The sequence below is a fragment of the Gymnoscopelus braueri genome, assembly GCF_963280865.1.
Source record: "Gymnoscopelus braueri genome assembly, chromosome: 16".
Lineage (NCBI taxonomy): Eukaryota > Metazoa > Chordata > Actinopteri > Myctophiformes > Myctophidae > Gymnoscopelus > Gymnoscopelus braueri.
In genome coordinates, this window is record NC_137616.1 from 24,256,844 (window position 1) to 24,273,555 (window position 16,712).

The following is a 16,712-nucleotide window of genomic DNA, read 5'->3' on the forward strand; positions in this document are numbered from 1 at the left end:
TCATCTGGGGACCTATGGCGCCGCGTCTGAAATGACTTGCATACACGCATTGAACATGTTTACATTCTGCTGTGTGGTGCTGTCCTATGTCTTCAGTGCTGAAGGTCAGAGATCGAAGGACAATATAATAACTAGACTACACCCACTACTACAACATACCTCCCCCAGTGCAATACAAACAGAAATCTGATTTACTGTTTGACTCTTGATGGCCTTTCTTTGTGATGATTTTTCATTTAGCCGTATATTATGGAGTCAGATTCATTTTTAGACTGATCTGACTCCATAGTATATGGACTAATGATCAGAGTGACAGAGTCACTTGCATGGTTGAGGATGAGGAGGGGGATTTAAGAATTGAGAATCTCAACAAAAGACACTAGTGTCTAAAACACATTGGTAACACTTTACTTTAAGGTTGGGTCTGTAATGTATTAAATCGCATTTATAATGCATTATAATGCTCCATAACACTCATTTTATAATTTATAATATGTAACTTTTTTTTTATAAATAAAATGTAATTTGTCCAATCTGTATGGTAGAGTATGTTAATACAATATAACTTATACATTTGGGTTGGTTGTATTTGGTCTCCCTTGCTCTTCTATTGAGACATTTAGAGCCTGTGTCTAGGTGAAACATGACCTTTGACATGTCCTGTTTTGTTTCTGGTTTGGTGACAGACAATTCTGCCCTGAAGGTCAAGATTCAATTTATCCCCTGATCCAAGTATTTTCATCATTTGACCACTAGGTGTCAATATAGTGCAGAGCAGATAAGGATATTTGTGGCACATGACTATTGAGAGTTATGACTACTAAGAGTTATGAAATCCAGTCATGAAAAAAGACGGCACAACTGCTTGTGTAATTTTAAATAGTATGTGTAATTTTCTGCTATGTTGTAACAGGGTTTATAACCATGTAGATAAAAGAGCCTACAGTAATTAAATAGAATGTGGGTTAGGGTTAGGGTTAGTAGCCATGTAGATAAACAGTAGCCTACAGCAGGCCCCAACATTACAATATTACAGCGCACAATACTACAAAATGTTTCTTCTAAATTATCTATGAGCTACATCCCAGGAGTGTTATGACCACAAAAGACCTCATCAATAGCCATTATAGCCATGAATGTTTTCTGTGTAACGCGTTGATACAGCTTTTGGGCATTCTTAATGAATAAGAGTGAATATTGAAATGCATAGATTTTGAGGCCCTATTTGAGAAGTCTCCCACCCTCTCTTAAGGGGGCCTATTTTTAGCACTAGCACCAGCAAATAGCTGGCTAAGTGTATGTGTGTGTGTGTGTGTGTGTGTGTGTGTGTGTGTGTGTGTGTGTGTGTGTGTGTGTGTGTGTGTGTGTGTGTGTGTGTGTGTGTGTGTGTGTGTGTGTGTGTGTGTGTGTGTGTGTGTGTGTGTTCACATACACGCACACATGTGAGCGAGCTGGTAAGCGAGGTTGTTTGGTGAGGGGGTATCAGCAGCAGTGACAGCACTCCTACAAAAAAAAGGAACTAAGAGTGTCAGGACAGAGTAAGAGAGGATACAGGAACTTTCTTTGGGCGGTTTCTCAAGTTCGTACTCTCCTGCTTCTGCAAATAAGCAAGGACTCAGCAGTTTATTTGCACTGAAGAAGGAATGTCAGAGGCAAATGAGCACACTAATAAGACGATGGAGGTGACATACAAAATGGAAGAAATTGTAGAAGAAATTCCGGTGAGAGAAATAGTGGAAAATGATGCTGCATTTGTACCTGACGAAGAACGTGACTACCCCCCTCTTGGTAGCAACTCTATCTACTCAGCCATTCTAAGCAGAAATGAGACTGTGAAAGATGCCAAGCGCCTTAAAACCTTTTTGGAACTACGGGACAAATATGTAGGCAAGAAGGTGCTGTTTGAAGATCCATTGTTCCCTGCAGATGACTCCTCTCTCTTCTATAGTCAGAAATGCCCCAGAAAATTTGAATGGAAACGGCCATCGGTGAGTGCCTCTGGAGTACAGGGAGAGTATTCAATTGCTGTCAGGAGGTAGAAGGAACACTATGTAAGACATAACTGTACTTAATACTTGGACAAACACACTCTTGGCGGTTGAAAAAACTCCCCATCTTCAAATTCCATGTGCATTACTTACCATCGCTGATGGGAAGGGTGTGAAGTTGATATAGCTACATGTTTGTCAGCACATAGTTCTATTTTAACACCTTCTAGAATCACAGACAGCTGACTCTCCCACACAATTGACCCCTCATGGACACTGCCATGAAACTCAGCAGGGCATAAGTAGGGGATTTGGTCTAACATTGATCTCTGATGATGTCGTGCTCACCAGGATGTTTTTTCAGGGACAAGACAGGAAAGGAAAGGAAAGGAAAGGGAAAGCCTTGTAATTGCACTGCCCATCCTAACTATTAGTAATGGTGCTTAGGGAATGGCTAGGGGTCCAATGACATGTCCAACTGGGAACCATCTGATTCCCACTGCTGCATCTAAAGTACCATACACAGATACACCATTATGGTACAGAATTACAGCCTGGATTACAGTTTGTTGGGGGAATGTGTATACGTGGTACAGACGTGGCCAAGACGCATGTCCTGAACTGATATATATATACATGCAAGACAGATGGACAGGTAGACATACATTTGTTGGTTTTGCCAACCTCAACCATATCAAGTTTGGAATGCCAAGTTTGTCCACAATTAGACATGGCAGGAAGACACGCACGCACCAGTCCTTTAGCTCATTGGTTCTCAGACTCGCAGACCTCTTCTGAAAAGATTTTGGGCCAGGGACCCCATACAAGATTTGTGTTAAAATATTTCAAAAATATAAAAGATTTGTCACATTTTGTCAATATCTTTTTAAAGTAACGAATCTACAAGCTCACAACACGTTGCATCGTGATGCGTTGTGAGCTTGAAGATCTGTTATTTTCAAATAGCTGATGTACGTATATAGGGTTAAAGTGGTTAAACTGATGCTACATTAACTTATTTAGCTGGGAACCCCCTGGAACCTCCTCAAGGACCCTACTTTAAGAACCATCGTTTTAGCTGATGCTCTTAATAATTGGTTCAGACTAGGGGTGTAACGATACGTTTTAACAACGATTCGATACGTATCACGATACTTGGTTGTCGATACGATACATGAACGATACAGGTTAATTTAGAACGATACGATACGTTTCGATTCAGTGATTTAGTCGATACGATACATGAACGATACAGGACAGGTTAATTTAGAACGATACGATTCGATTCAATGATTTAAAATCGATATAGTAACTATTTATTTACTCAAAAATTCTGTGTGAAAAATAAATACCTGTATACTGGATATAAACCCCACTTTCTATTTTTTCTTCTTAAAAGTACTTAGTATTGATAAAAATTGATTATTTGCATTGCAAAACGATTCGATACGATTATTTGCATTGCAAAACGATTCGATACGATACAAAGTCAAACGATACGATATTTTGCTGTTTGCATATCGATATAGTAGATCGTTGAAAATTCTAAACTTTTTTCGATGCAGTTACTATATTGTTACACCTAAGGTGTGCCAAACCAGTATGTGCAGGTATGCGCTGTTTTTTATGGCTTAATGCAACCGTATCCTCATCTAAGGGTCATTGGTTGGACACGCGTATGAGATTTTTATTTTACATTTACAACCCTGGGGTCTCATGATGAGGACGCAGGTGTCACTGCTGTGTCTCACGTATCACTTCATTCTGTATGTATTGGTACGTACATAATGTTCTGATATGCTCATTGCTAATGATGATAATAGAACACACTAATCTGGTGGAACAACAAAGGTAACAATAAAAAGCCGATAGGTAAAACTTTAAAATCTGTTGTGTTCTTTTAAGAATTAGAAAACCCTTTAGCCATATAGTCTAGTCAAGTATTTTTAGAGTGCCAAAGCGTGATTTATGCATCGGTGAGTTTTGTGTGACCTGTCACTGGTGTAATGTAACATATTTTGAACTGAAAAAAGTGTGAAAAACTGTTCGTTACCGAAGCATCAGGCTTTATAACTCACTGTCCTGAATCAAATGGAATGAAACCCAACCCTTACAAGCATTACTTAAACATATGTGGTCATAAATAAGGTTGACATAATACCAAAGTCTGCAGTTTGTGCACAGGCCATGTATTGAGAAATGTATTACTGTAAATGAGAGATCACTATTTAGGTCCTTGTAATAAATCATCTGTGTATAACATTGCGTCACTTCGTTTCCAGTAAGTCCAGTATGGCAGTTTATCATTCTGCCCTGACAGAGGTTGGTATGAGGTTAAGGGTTCTCAGCATTTACCACAACATTATCGCTTGTTCAGAGGGGTCAGAGGGTTCCGACCTGTAACAGCTGCCCCTATACATATAGCTAAGGGAGTTCCTGGTCCCAACTCCTAACTAACTTTCAGCCCAGGCCCCAGAAAGAAAAATGTACTCTCACTCTCAGCTGCCCGGGTGAAAGGTCAAGTCCTCTCCAAATAAGTCATCTCATGTGCAGAGATCTGTGAATGCAGATTTAAAGCTGAATACTAGCATTTGTTTTGGTCAATGATCTGGGATTTATTTTCTTTTGTCATTTTTTGTTTTTAATGCCAAATAGTAACTACTTAGTAAGTCACATGTAAATGCACAATTTGTGGTCCCCAACTTAAGGTGGGAAATGTTAGTACCAGCTAACCATTTAAAAAGAATTAACAATAAAAAAAAAAAATGAAAACTTGAAAAACTTTCAGCCTGTAATTATATTCATAAACCATCTCTATTTGTTTCTCACAGGAAATCTGTGAAAATCCTGAATTCATCATAGAAGGAGCCAATAGGACAGACATCTGTCAAGGAGAATTGGGTAATGTTTAAACAGTGTTGATTGCAAATATATTTCAATAAAGCTCAGTTACCATCAATGCAAAACTCCTTTTATGAAGGATAGGCTTCTTCTAACTTTTGAAAAAGCAAGAATCAAGACACCTTGCATTGATGTGAAGACTATGGGATTTAGTTTTCAATACAAATACAACAGACACCATCACAATAGTGGGCAGGAGAAAAGACTACTAACCAGGCTATCTTTCCCAAAAACAACCAAAATCCAAATAGGTGAAATATTTGGTGGAATTGGAAACAAATTATCACCTTTCTTTGTCATACTTGTCTAGACTTTGCTTACTTGTCCACAGTTAGACCAGCATGTTTCACACATACACTGTGATATCCTCTGTGTTAATTTAACTCTGAGTGTACAAATTAAACCAAATGCACCTGCAAGGGTCCATTTGTATTTTGTACACTCCCAGAGTTAGACATGGATATACAGTATTAACACTGAGGAGTTTACTGTGTTTGTTTTGAAAGCACTGAGCAGCTGAACCGAAAACAGAAACCATCCTGTTGAATGACATGACAGAAAAGATTGTTCACAACATGCTGCCAAGGCATGTGTACACTGAAAACGTGTCAGTCAGATGATCGAGAGAAGTCAGAAAATGTGTCAGTCAGTGCTAGAGAGAAGAGACCCGCAATGCTCAAAATTATTTGAAACTAGAAAAAGTGCTCCTCGGAGCACAGGTCTCCGCCAGGTCAGGTAGGTTATTGTGGGCCAACAATGTTCGGAATTTGCCAATCAGGATGGAATATGAAAAATGGGACAGAACCATCTTGTTCACTTGACTATAGAGATAATGGGTACCGATTTGCATGATGATTGGACAACATTTGTAGGAGTAATACAACAAAGAAAAGTTTTGAAAAAATCGGCCTCCTGGTGGCGCTATAATAGGGCAATGTTAAAGGGTGGCATTTGTTCTTCAACTTAGTGCGAATGTGCTTGGAAAGTGTCACCTCAATCGGACGCTGCGTTCATGATTTGTGGCATTTTGTTCAAAACGGGCCACTTCTGCAAACTTTAGATGTCATTGTTAGCCAATCAGGATGAAATATGAAAAATCAAACAGTTCCATCTTGATCACATGACTATAGAGATCATGTGTACCGATTTGTGTGAATTTTGGATAAAATGTGAAGGCTTAATATCCAAATATGTATTTTACATAAGTCGGCCTCTTGGTGGCGCTATAAAAGGCAAATGTGAAAAATGCAGGGCGGATGTTTTTCCTTGGCCTCTAGGGAGTGTGCGTGAAAAGTTTCACGCAGATCGGTGCAGTTATAGTTAAAAACACAAATCAGCATTTTATAGCGCCACCATGAGGCTGATGTGAAAAATGGCAGGTGGCATTTCTTCCTCGGCCTAGTGGGAATGTGTTTGTGAAATTTCACGGAAATCACAAGCTGCGTTCATGATTTGAGGCATTTTGTTCAAAACGGACCAATCCTGCAAATTTTGGAAGGCAACCTTAGCCAATGAGGATGGAATATGGGGAATGGGACAGATCCGTGTTGATCACATGACTATAGAGATACTGTGTACCGATTTGCATGACGTTTGGATAAAATCTGTAGGAGTAATGTAAAAAAAATGGGTTTTGAACAAATCGGCCTCCAGGTGGCGCTATAACGGACCCATGTGAAAAATTTGAGGCAGAGGTTCTGAATTGGCAGCCAGGGAGTGTGTGTGCACAGTTTCGGAGCGACCGGGCCTACGGTGCCGGAGATTTGGTGCTAACACACAGACAGGACACACGGACGGACGGACACACACACACACGGACGGACGGACGGACAGGGGCGAAAACATACTCTCTCGCCATGCCTTTTGGCCTGGCGGAGACAATAAGAATGAGTGCCCTTGATGATCTCAAGGGTGATTTATACTTGGTTGCGTGCCGGTGTCACACACCGAAAATAGCTGATCTACAAGTTTACACGATGTAAGCTTGTAGATCTGCTATTTTCAGTGCGCAACATAGCATGCAACCAAGTATAAATCAGGCATCAGGGTAGGGGATTTGCACCTGCTGCAGGATTGTAATGTACCATATTCCAAATGCATTAGCTTATAAAATGATATGTTTAGATCGTATCCCTTTATAACTCCCTGAACTTGTTGACAGGTGACTGCTGGTTGCTAGCTGCCATTGCTTGTCTGACATTGAATGAGACGCTATTGTATAGAGTTATCCCTCCAGATCAGAGCTTCACCGAAAACTATGCTGGCATCTTCCACTTCCAGGTATATCTACTTGTCACTACAAACTTTACACTCTGCCCCTTTCTTTTGTTCTTGATCTTTTTCAGCTGTATTTATATTCCATTTGAAAAAGAATCCTTATGCGAGGCATGTTCTCTGAAGCTAAAATATGTATTTAAAAATGCAACAAAATGTCTGAAATGAATTGTTGTTGGCTAAGATATTATGGACCAAAGTACCCGCCCCCCCACCAAACCAGGTTCCCATTAATGATGGTTTGTTAATTTGACTGATATGGGGCAGGAAATCACAGTAGACCATCCTATACCAGGTCATGTCTTATGCATAACGGGTGTTAGATTTAAATTCCCATCGAAAGGAGGTGTCATTCACTGCCGCCGTTTTTCCCATTTCTCCTTTGTACATATAGTTATTTGTATTTGTTGATGACATGTATTAATGTGTTATTATGCTATGTTGATGAATTGAATACATAGGACCAATATTGGAAACCCAAATGTCTTACTGTACCTATTTGCTGTTTACATTTCTGACAAATGAAGTATTCAATCAATCAATCAATCAATCAATCAATCAGGCCCAAATCTTTCTTCTGTGTTCTGTCTCTTCACTCTTTACCCATATTCCCTGCTGTCATGTCACTTGCAGTTCTGGCGGTACGGTGAATGGATTGATGTGGTTGTGGATGACCGCATCCCCACCGTCAAAAACCAGCTAGTGTTTACCAAATCTTTCAGAAGGAATGAGTTCTGGAGTGCCCTCTTGGAAAAAGCTTATGCCAAGTAAGTGTGACTAATTTCAATTAGCATGGTTCAGATTTCAAGCTCGTCTGCTATGGCCTCATGTGAACAGACATGTTTGCATGTTTGAATGTGACTGATTGTTTCTTTCTCAGGTTGCATGGTACCTATGAAGCACTGAAAGGGGGAAACACCCTCGAAGCCATGGAGGACTTCACAGGGGGTGTGACGGAGTTCTTTGATTTAATAGACGCCCCCAAAGAGCTCTTCAAGATCATGAAGAAAGCGCTGCAGAGAGGCTCACTGATGGGATGCTCCATTGATGTGAGTTTAGAGTAAAGAGTTGTGTTAAGCCTTTTGCGCACATATATACATAAATACATAATAGAAAAGACAATGATAAATGATAGCATGAGATTGCGAATTACAAGCAGTGACCCAACATTTGAGCTAAACAGAGAGAAAGCAACATAACACACACTAGAGGCCGTGCCGCTCCTTACACCCATTTGGAACAAAGAAAGCTTGCCCAGCGCTGCTGTAGCTATTGTGTTGTCATCACATTGTTTTGAGAAATATTTACGCAAAATGTAACTGTATTGTGTCTTGGTCAGGTCCCTAATCAACAGGACATGGAAAGTCGGACTGAACAGGGACTTGTCCAAGGTCATGCCTACTCCATCATAGGTCTGGAGGAGGTACAATAAAGTATACACAAAAATGTGGTTTCAAGATACCTTGCAACATATATATATGTATTTTTTTACAGGATGCTTAATGATTTAAGCCCTTTGATTTTTAATAGTAAAAGGGTGTTGATGTTTTCAGTGTGATCAGGTTGCACTGGACACCAGAATTCGCCTGATTCGCTTGCGCAATCCCTGGGGTTGGGTGCTATGGAAAGGACCATGGAATGCAAAGTAAGACTTGATCAGTGACCTGTTATAGTTTTTGGCCATTTCATACTTTGAAATCAGGTTTCGGTAAAATAGTATCTGTAAATAACTATTGGTTCTAAGTTGCTTGGAGTGCCAGATAGATGAGGTTTATTTAATCACAAGGGAAACAAAAACACGCATTGCTGCAGACATGGTAATCAGGGTAGTATGATTGACAGTTTACCTGGTATCCTGTCCAATAAATCCCTCTCTTCTGATACTAATACAAATTCTACTTGACTCAGATTGATTGAAGGCTGCACCACCCTAATGGGCCATATCTAATGCTGAGATGACTTTTTATGTAGTGTTTAGCATGCATTATTTTGTGGATGGTAATCTTTACAGTTCAAAAGAATGGGACACCCTCGCCATTGCAGAAAAGGACAACTTAAAAAAACAGACTGTTGAACAAAGTGAGTTCTGGTGAGTGAAAACCTCTGGTATTTCTCCCTTCATCGTCCCAAGGGCCATTTCAGATATTTTTCCACTTATCGCTTGATATTTTTTCCCTCTCTGATCGCCTCCAGGATGTCCTTTGATGATTTCATGAAGTACTTCACCAAGATGGAGATCTGTAATTTGACTCCAGACGAAATGCACCGTGATGAAAGAGTCAGCTGGACTGTGGCTGTTCATGAAGGACGCTGGGTAAGAGGAAGTTCAGCTGGGGGCTGCAGGAACTTCCCAGGTACTGTAGGTCTTATCTCTCATTCTCTTTAGCCTAATTTATACATTTGTAGGACAGCTGTGTATTCCTTGGAACTATCCATGCTCAACTTGCGATCGTCTCAGTCCAAAGACGAAGCAGTGAGTCCACTCCCACCTTGCTGTTTTACAGAAACCTTCTGGACCAACCCACAGTATCGCATGCGGTTATATGAGGAAGACGATGATCCAGAAGACGAACGGGTGGCATGCACTGTGGTGGTGTCTCTGATGCAGAAAGGCCGTAGGAAGGATCGCAGTAAGGGAGCCACGAACTTCACCATTGGATTTTCCATCTATGAGGTACGAAAATCCTGATTGAGGCTCACTATGGAATCCATACTTTTATGCAAGCGCTGGAAGCAATAGCACTGCTCATCTTTACTTTGTCTTCATACTGTAGGTGCCACAGGAGGTAGGATCATCTGGGAGGACATTAATGTGACGATGTCAGCGCTGTCCCAATTATGACCTGTATCTTCAAGTGCCTTTTATTCGTGTGTGTGTGTGTGTGTGTGTGTGTGTGTGTGTGTGTGTGTGTGTGTGTGTGTGTGTGTGTGTACACAGTACAGTACCTGTTGTCTTTTATATTGGCTTGTGTATTGCCTAACTCATATTATTAATGGTGTCTTAAATGGGTATGAATCTAGTAGAAAACATCATTAACATATGTCTTACGCAATATTTAATTACATTCTTCAAGATAATGAAGGATTTCTAAAGTACCGAATATTGCTCCACCACCATTCGTTCTCCTCTATGTCCCGTTGCCACTGCCCTGTCCATTCCCAGATGCGCGGATGCAATCAGCACCTGCAGAAGGACTTCTTCCTCTACACGGCCTCCAAGGCCAAATGCAAGAGCTACATCAACCTGCGTGAGATAACGGAACGTTTCCGCCTGCCTCCTGGGGAGTATGTCATCATTCCCACGACCTTTAAACAGCACCAGGAGGGAGAATTCATTCTCAGAGTCTTCTCTGAGAAAAGGAGCAGCATCTCAGAGTAAGAATCGATAGGGGTGGAGGGGGGTTGGTCATATGTGGGGGAGGTGAGTAATGTTGGATGCTGTTGACGATCAAATGGATGTAGAATATAGCAGGGTAGTCATGAAAAATCGATTAATGCCAGAAATTCTGTGACATTTGTCTGCTTTCTCCCAGGGAAAGTGACAGCGCAGTTGGGACTGACAAAACGCAGGTACTGTAATTACGGTAGATCTGTGTAGTAAGGCGGCACAATATGGACAAAATAGTATTGCCATATGGGTTACAGTACAGGTCAATTCTGTCTATTACAAAGTCTATTACAATTACTATTGATTCGATCTGTTAGAAACAAATTATTTAAAAGGGTCATCAAAACTATCATGCAATGTGCTGTTCTATATACAGTGTCACACTGCAATACCAATGTACATTTAGTACATTGTAAAACCCTACATTGTGCAGCCTACATACAGTATCTCATCATCGTTCTCATCATCTCTCTCGAAATCATCCATCTTGTCTGTTCTATCATGTATATGCATGTGTCATCTTTCCATAAAAGACTAATAATCAGAACATTTAAGATTATTATTTCTCTTCCATACCTTTTCATCTCATTTAATTTTTCTCCTATCCTGTCTTATTTCACGGGCCATCAGAATGGCGAGAAAGACAAAGCAAAGGTAATGCAGAATGAGAGCGGAATATACTCTGCTTTCTTTTGAGCTTTGCTTTTCCTGCCTCTGCCCTACATGTCATGTTGTCTTGTGCCAATGTCGGCAACAGCAGTTGTTGGCCATCATTGCTTGCAGTCAGTTAAATATCCACCCTGTTGCTGCCTTTCACCCTAATCCCAATCCTCCCACAACCCTCTCATTTCCTCTTCCCATATCAACCACCTCAACTTCTCACGTGTCTCCCTATTCTAGCCCATTGTGTTCGTGTCAGACAGAGCTCGAGCCAACAAAGAAATCGAGCATGATGGCATTCGGGGGGAAAAGAAGAAGAAGGTAATAAAACTCTGCCATGAGCAAACGAGAGTATGTTTGTCTAGAGTCTGCACCAGCACTGCATTCACTGTCAAAGGTGGGTGCAAAGGTCACTTTGCACTCACATACAGTACAGTAATTCAGATAAGTCTCTGAGCCTGACAGGCCTGAAACTCAATCTTAAACATGTCACCCGTCACTGGGAATTGCCCCTCCCCCAAGTGAACTACTTTCCAAGTTTTAAAGGGCAATTGCTCCATGGTGGCCAACTCCCACCTGCTCCCTTCTTATGACTCTGTTTACATGTTCATAGATACTGCACTATATACCCCGTAGTGCTGCCCTCTTCTGTTTGTAATGCATATTTTCTTTCTCACAATTTAGTCATTGCCAATTCTCACTGCCAAGCCTTACTTGGCCGGGTACTGGGGTGGGTGTAGACAACCACGTCTCCTTCGATAAACATCCACTTCTTTTCACCTGACAGAACGCATGTGTAAGAACATGCCATCCCTCCCAGTTCTTCTCCCTGACGAACAGGCAAACTGTAGGAGTCACTAGTGCAGTGACAGAGAACGCACTCCCTGTAGTTTTCCCACCCACAAACGTGGCCAGTTGTGTTCACTGGAGCGCCCGGCCAAGCCAAAGGCATTCGAATGTAGGAATCTGTCTCCACAGTGCCCCCACTCTGGAGACTGGGGTTCGATTCCTCCATAGAGGGGTACCAACTACAAGTAGTGAATTGAACACTGCTATGTCCTGCTTAAAAATATGTTGTGTCTGATGCCAGAAACACTTTGTCATTTAGCCAAAAGACAGTACATGTGTATCAGAAAGTAGCTTATCTACAAGCTCACAAGGCGTTGCGTTGCATCACGTCACATCTCAATGTGAGCTTGTACATGTGCTATTTCCGCCGAATGTTTGTCTATTATAACATGCACAGAAAAGGGTCGCTAGGCCAGTGGTTCTCAAACTTTTCCCATGTCAAGGACCCCCAAATGTATATGTATTTGGCCATGGACCCCCATCTGAAAATGTTTTGTGCCAGGGACCCCCAGAAGATAAGATTGAAATTATACAAAATATTACAAACAATTTTGAGATTTTTCAAAAATTGCAGATGTACACAGCCTGTGACTTCGTACCACGCTGCGAGCTTGTATAGCTAGTAGTTAGAATTATTGTGATGCTATTAACTAATTATGCTGGGGGACCACCTGTAACCACCCCAAGGACCCCTGGGGGTCCCCCGACCCCACTTTGAGAACCACTGGGTTAAGGTATCCAATACTGAACTTAACTACTTAAGCCCTTCTTCGTTTACAGGCGTAAAATATTTTTTGTACAAGCTGAAGTTCCCAATGCTTTGGGGTTTAGGTGTAGAGTATTGTAAATGTTAGCATGAAATGGACACTTTTATTTATTGCTAAATCCTCTGGTATTGTTGGTTGGCTTCTCCTTTTTTAGCTAAAGATTCTCCAGCCTGTGGAAGAAACTGAAGAGGAGAAGCAGTTTAGAGCCATTTATGAGCATATTGCTGGTGAGGTGAGTAGTGATTGGTTTAAGAGGAGCTATTTCAGGATGGGGAAACAAAACAACACTAGACAGACACTAGATTTAAGACTAGAGTTATAAATGAGCTAATGTGAACCATTACTTCCCCCTCGTTCAGGATATGCAGATCTGCTCCAATGAGTTTAAAGTGGTCATGCAGAGAGTATTGGCAAAACGTGAGTACACTGGAATAAAATTAACAACAAAAAAGATTCCTTCACTTTCTTCGTATTCATTTTGTGAGACGAGTGCTCATGTCAGCTGGTCCTTTTCTACAGACAATGAAATTCAGACAGAGGGCTTCAGCCTGGAGACGTGTCGAAGTATGATTGCACTCATGGATGTATCCTTTCATTTTGATTGACAGCAGGCAGGACTGTGGTACAGACCAAAGAGCAGCCACTTCTGAACCCCATGGCGGCAGTATTAAAATAAAGGCACAGAAATCTGTTAAAACCCCAAACTGACTGGGATATTCGTTTCTGGGGAAACTGACTGATTAATGCTTGACCCTTTACTGAACAGCCATGAGGTGACAACATACAACAACAGCAAAATGACCGCCCTCTAACAAATATTATGGTGAAATTTGGACCACATTTGTATTAATTGAAAGATGTTTGAGCAGCACAGTTAAATTGTATAGCTTTATTGTTGCCTTCTGACAAGTTATTGCCATAACTGAACACACCTCAGACGGACGGTACAGGAAAGCTCAATCTTCAAGAGTTTAAACACCTGTGGAAAAAGATCAAAGAGTGGCAGGTAGGACAGCATATACACACTTTTAAGAATCTCTGTTAAGGATGATACGTTAAACTTGACAAATGCAATCCTCCCTGGTTGATGCAGACTAACCGGTTCTCATGTGATGATCCTTGTGTTAATCTCTCACAGCTGATCTTCAAACGTTATGACCCCAAAAAGAATCGCTGCATCAGCAGCTTTGAGATGAGGAATGCAGTTAATGATGCAGGTGAGCACTATGGTGATCAAACAAAGTGGGAGTTTACCAAAATCAAAGTATTTGCTGACTATTTATCAACTCATAACGGATATATTTTCAAAATGTATTTCTAATTAATACTTGGCAGATCAATGCAGGGTCCCATTAACATGAAGGTAGTTAATAACTGCTTCCTTATGTCCACATCAAGGTTTTCAGCTCAACAAACAGCTATATGACATCATTGCCATGCGCTATGCTGATGAACACCTCAATATCGACTTTGACAGTTTCATCTGCTGCTTTGTGAGATTGGAGGGCATGTTCAGTAAGTACAGACTACACTGCAATCTGTGAATGCTCAAAAAAATAAAAATATACATATATTTATGGTTGTAGTGGCTGGGTCATACAGAAAAGGTAGGCTACCAAACACTTTGGCATGGAAGGCAGTGGGGCACATGGCCAGAATTTAAATCTGCAATCCACAACTTATTCAAAAAAATAATAAAACATTCAACCAATCTGTATGATACAGTATGTTAATACAATAGAACTTGCACATCTGCAGTGGTTGGATATGGTCTCCCTACTCTTCCATTGAGATATTTCAACCCTAGTGTCTACTAGCACTGGTTGACAAGTAGCCCTGCTTAAAGCTCATAAGCCCAATACCTCCTGTGGACAAACAGGAGTTCCCTCTTGATGAGCAGTTGATGTTTCATTTCGAATCCCGGGTGTTATAACTTGCGAACCGGGTGTTATAATTTACAGTTACCTCTCCCTTACCGGAGAGGACATAAAACTTACAGACTATGGCTTTAACGTGATATGCAAAAAGATAATCCAGTTTGACAAGATTATTTAGAAATGAAATAAGGGACACAGAATAGTGCCGATTAATATACCTTGAGTTGAGTCACTCTTCCTAAATCACCCATCAGTTATGTTTTAAATAAAATCAAAACGGATCAATAACAGAGTATTATACAATGGGTAAATTAGGTAAACGTTTTTGAGCGTCAAATTTCACCCTCTTGTAACTTTCCATTTCCCTGTATCCCAATATATTAGTCATGAGATGTATATAAACAAGATGAAGATAATGCTTGTGTTGGGTTTATTACAGGGGCATTCAATGCCTTTGACAAGGATGGAGACGGCATCATCAAGCTCAATGTCCTTGAGGTACACCAGTTCTTCCAGTTTCCCTCTCTGTATGCATGTATATATACACACAAGTTTAATCATAAAATACTTATGCCCACCTTGTTCTGTCTTTTGCAGTGGCTCCAGTTGACCCTGTATTCATAGTTCAACTTGTCTTCTAAGGCTCCCTGACCTGCTATATACAGTATATCTGGCATTTACTTACAAACAAATCAAAGGCAAAATTTTGATCCATCAAAAATGTGCTTCATATTAATTTGAGTGGCTGGGTGATTCTCTTTAACCACTTAAACCCTTTAGTCGTAGTGAAACGGACTTGGCGTTGTACTGAGACTGCTTTTTGGGGAGTCTACAAGCTCTTCTGAGCTTATAAATCTACTATTTTTGATTTTGACTCTTTAAATAAATTCCTCATATTACTGTTGTCTTTGAAATTTTCTGGAATGTGGGAAAGACATAGAAATTTTGTACACAGAAAATCCTAAATGTGGTTAAATTGATACTAAGGGTTGTAGTGTATAAATGACCCTGATTGTTTATCTCAGCGGAATACTGAAAGACCAGGTGGTCATCAATAATAAGGCTGCCTCATGCATCAGCTTCCTATACCCTACAGCAGTGTTTCCCAAACATAGTGTTGCGACCCACGTTTTTAATGGGTTATGAGTATGTATCCTGTTTTCTTAATCTTTCCTACAAAAAAAATAAACAAAATTTAAAAAATAATGTGTTGTATTGTTTTTACAAAGTTTCTTGAAATATGTGAACAAATTAGCAAAAATAGCAGATATACAAGCTCAACGTGGCATGACATGCAAGAGCTTGTAGATCTGCTATTTTAACTATTTTTGAAATAAGGTTTACAGTAAGTGATTAATCCATGATGTACTTTTGTAAGTTTGGGTCCCAGGTACACACCTAATTTCTCTTTTGGGTCATCAAGCTGATAAGGTTTTGGAACCCTGCTCTACTGTACTCAAGACTGCAACATGATGAATGAACAAACATGAATGAACAAACTTCCTGTTTGCAGACTTCGACAGAAACACTGGCCTTGTCTAGCACCTCCCTTAGCCCAAAACTTGCACTTGCTCACAACATTAACAGTAGGCCTGTCACAACATCTAATGAGGCTTTTCACCATAACACTTCATGCCCCCTGGAGGATGAAATCTTAAAACGTTTGAGTGGAACTATGACCTTTCCTCTAGCGCCACCCTCAGGCCAAAATGTCAACTTGAGTTTGGACACAAGAAGCCTCATAATCTAATAGGCAGATTGCAGAAGATTTACCCCACTGGTTTTGGTGAAACCATGGCCTTTCACCTTGGCCAAAATGTACCTACAAGTAGTAACTTTTTAATTGTGGTACTTCTAATGGTACAGCTTTTGCTGTTGTTTACAGTGTGTTGTAAGTGAACATGGAAATATACACACACCCAATTTTGACATGAATAATAATTAGCTTAAATGTTTTCTTTACATTTTTTGCACCACTAGTGATATCGCAGGACTCTAAGGATGGTAA

At 40.5% G+C, this 16,712-nt stretch overlaps 1 protein-coding gene across 1 annotated transcript; it reads left to right on the top strand.

The window, feature by feature from the left end:
• The first annotated feature begins 1,391 nt into the window (after window positions 1-1,391).
• On the top strand, window positions 1,392-15,910 carry LOC308102600 (calpain-3-like). The gene is made up of 22 exons (XM_080452378.1): window positions 1,392-1,988; window positions 4,820-4,889; window positions 7,051-7,169; window positions 7,797-7,930; window positions 8,044-8,212; window positions 8,503-8,586; window positions 8,717-8,808; window positions 9,175-9,252; window positions 9,357-9,517; window positions 9,668-9,837; window positions 9,938-9,949; window positions 10,327-10,538; window positions 10,697-10,733; window positions 11,452-11,532; window positions 12,982-13,059; window positions 13,187-13,244; window positions 13,347-13,411; window positions 13,765-13,833; window positions 13,966-14,044; window positions 14,226-14,342; window positions 15,144-15,202; window positions 15,302-15,910. Exons 1-22 carry the CDS (start codon window positions 1,644-1,646, stop codon window positions 15,326-15,328), a joined length of 2,316 nt encoding a protein of 771 aa, XP_080308504.1. The 5' UTR covers window positions 1,392-1,643; the 3' UTR covers window positions 15,329-15,910.
• Window positions 15,911-16,712: the final 802 nt, after the last annotated feature.

Excerpts from the sequence above, each read along its gene's own strand:
- LOC308102600 (XM_080452378.1), top strand. The coding sequence starts at position 1,644 with ATGTCAGAGGCAAATGAGCACACTAATAAGACGATGGAGGTGACATAC. Across the intron at positions 11,533-12,981 it reads GGGGGGAAAAGAAGAAGAAG|CTAAAGATTCTCCAGCCTGT; the intron begins GTAATAAAACTC and ends CTCCTTTTTTAG. Across the intron at positions 13,245-13,346 it reads GCAGAGAGTATTGGCAAAAC|ACAATGAAATTCAGACAGAG; the intron begins GTGAGTACACTG and ends CCTTTTCTACAG.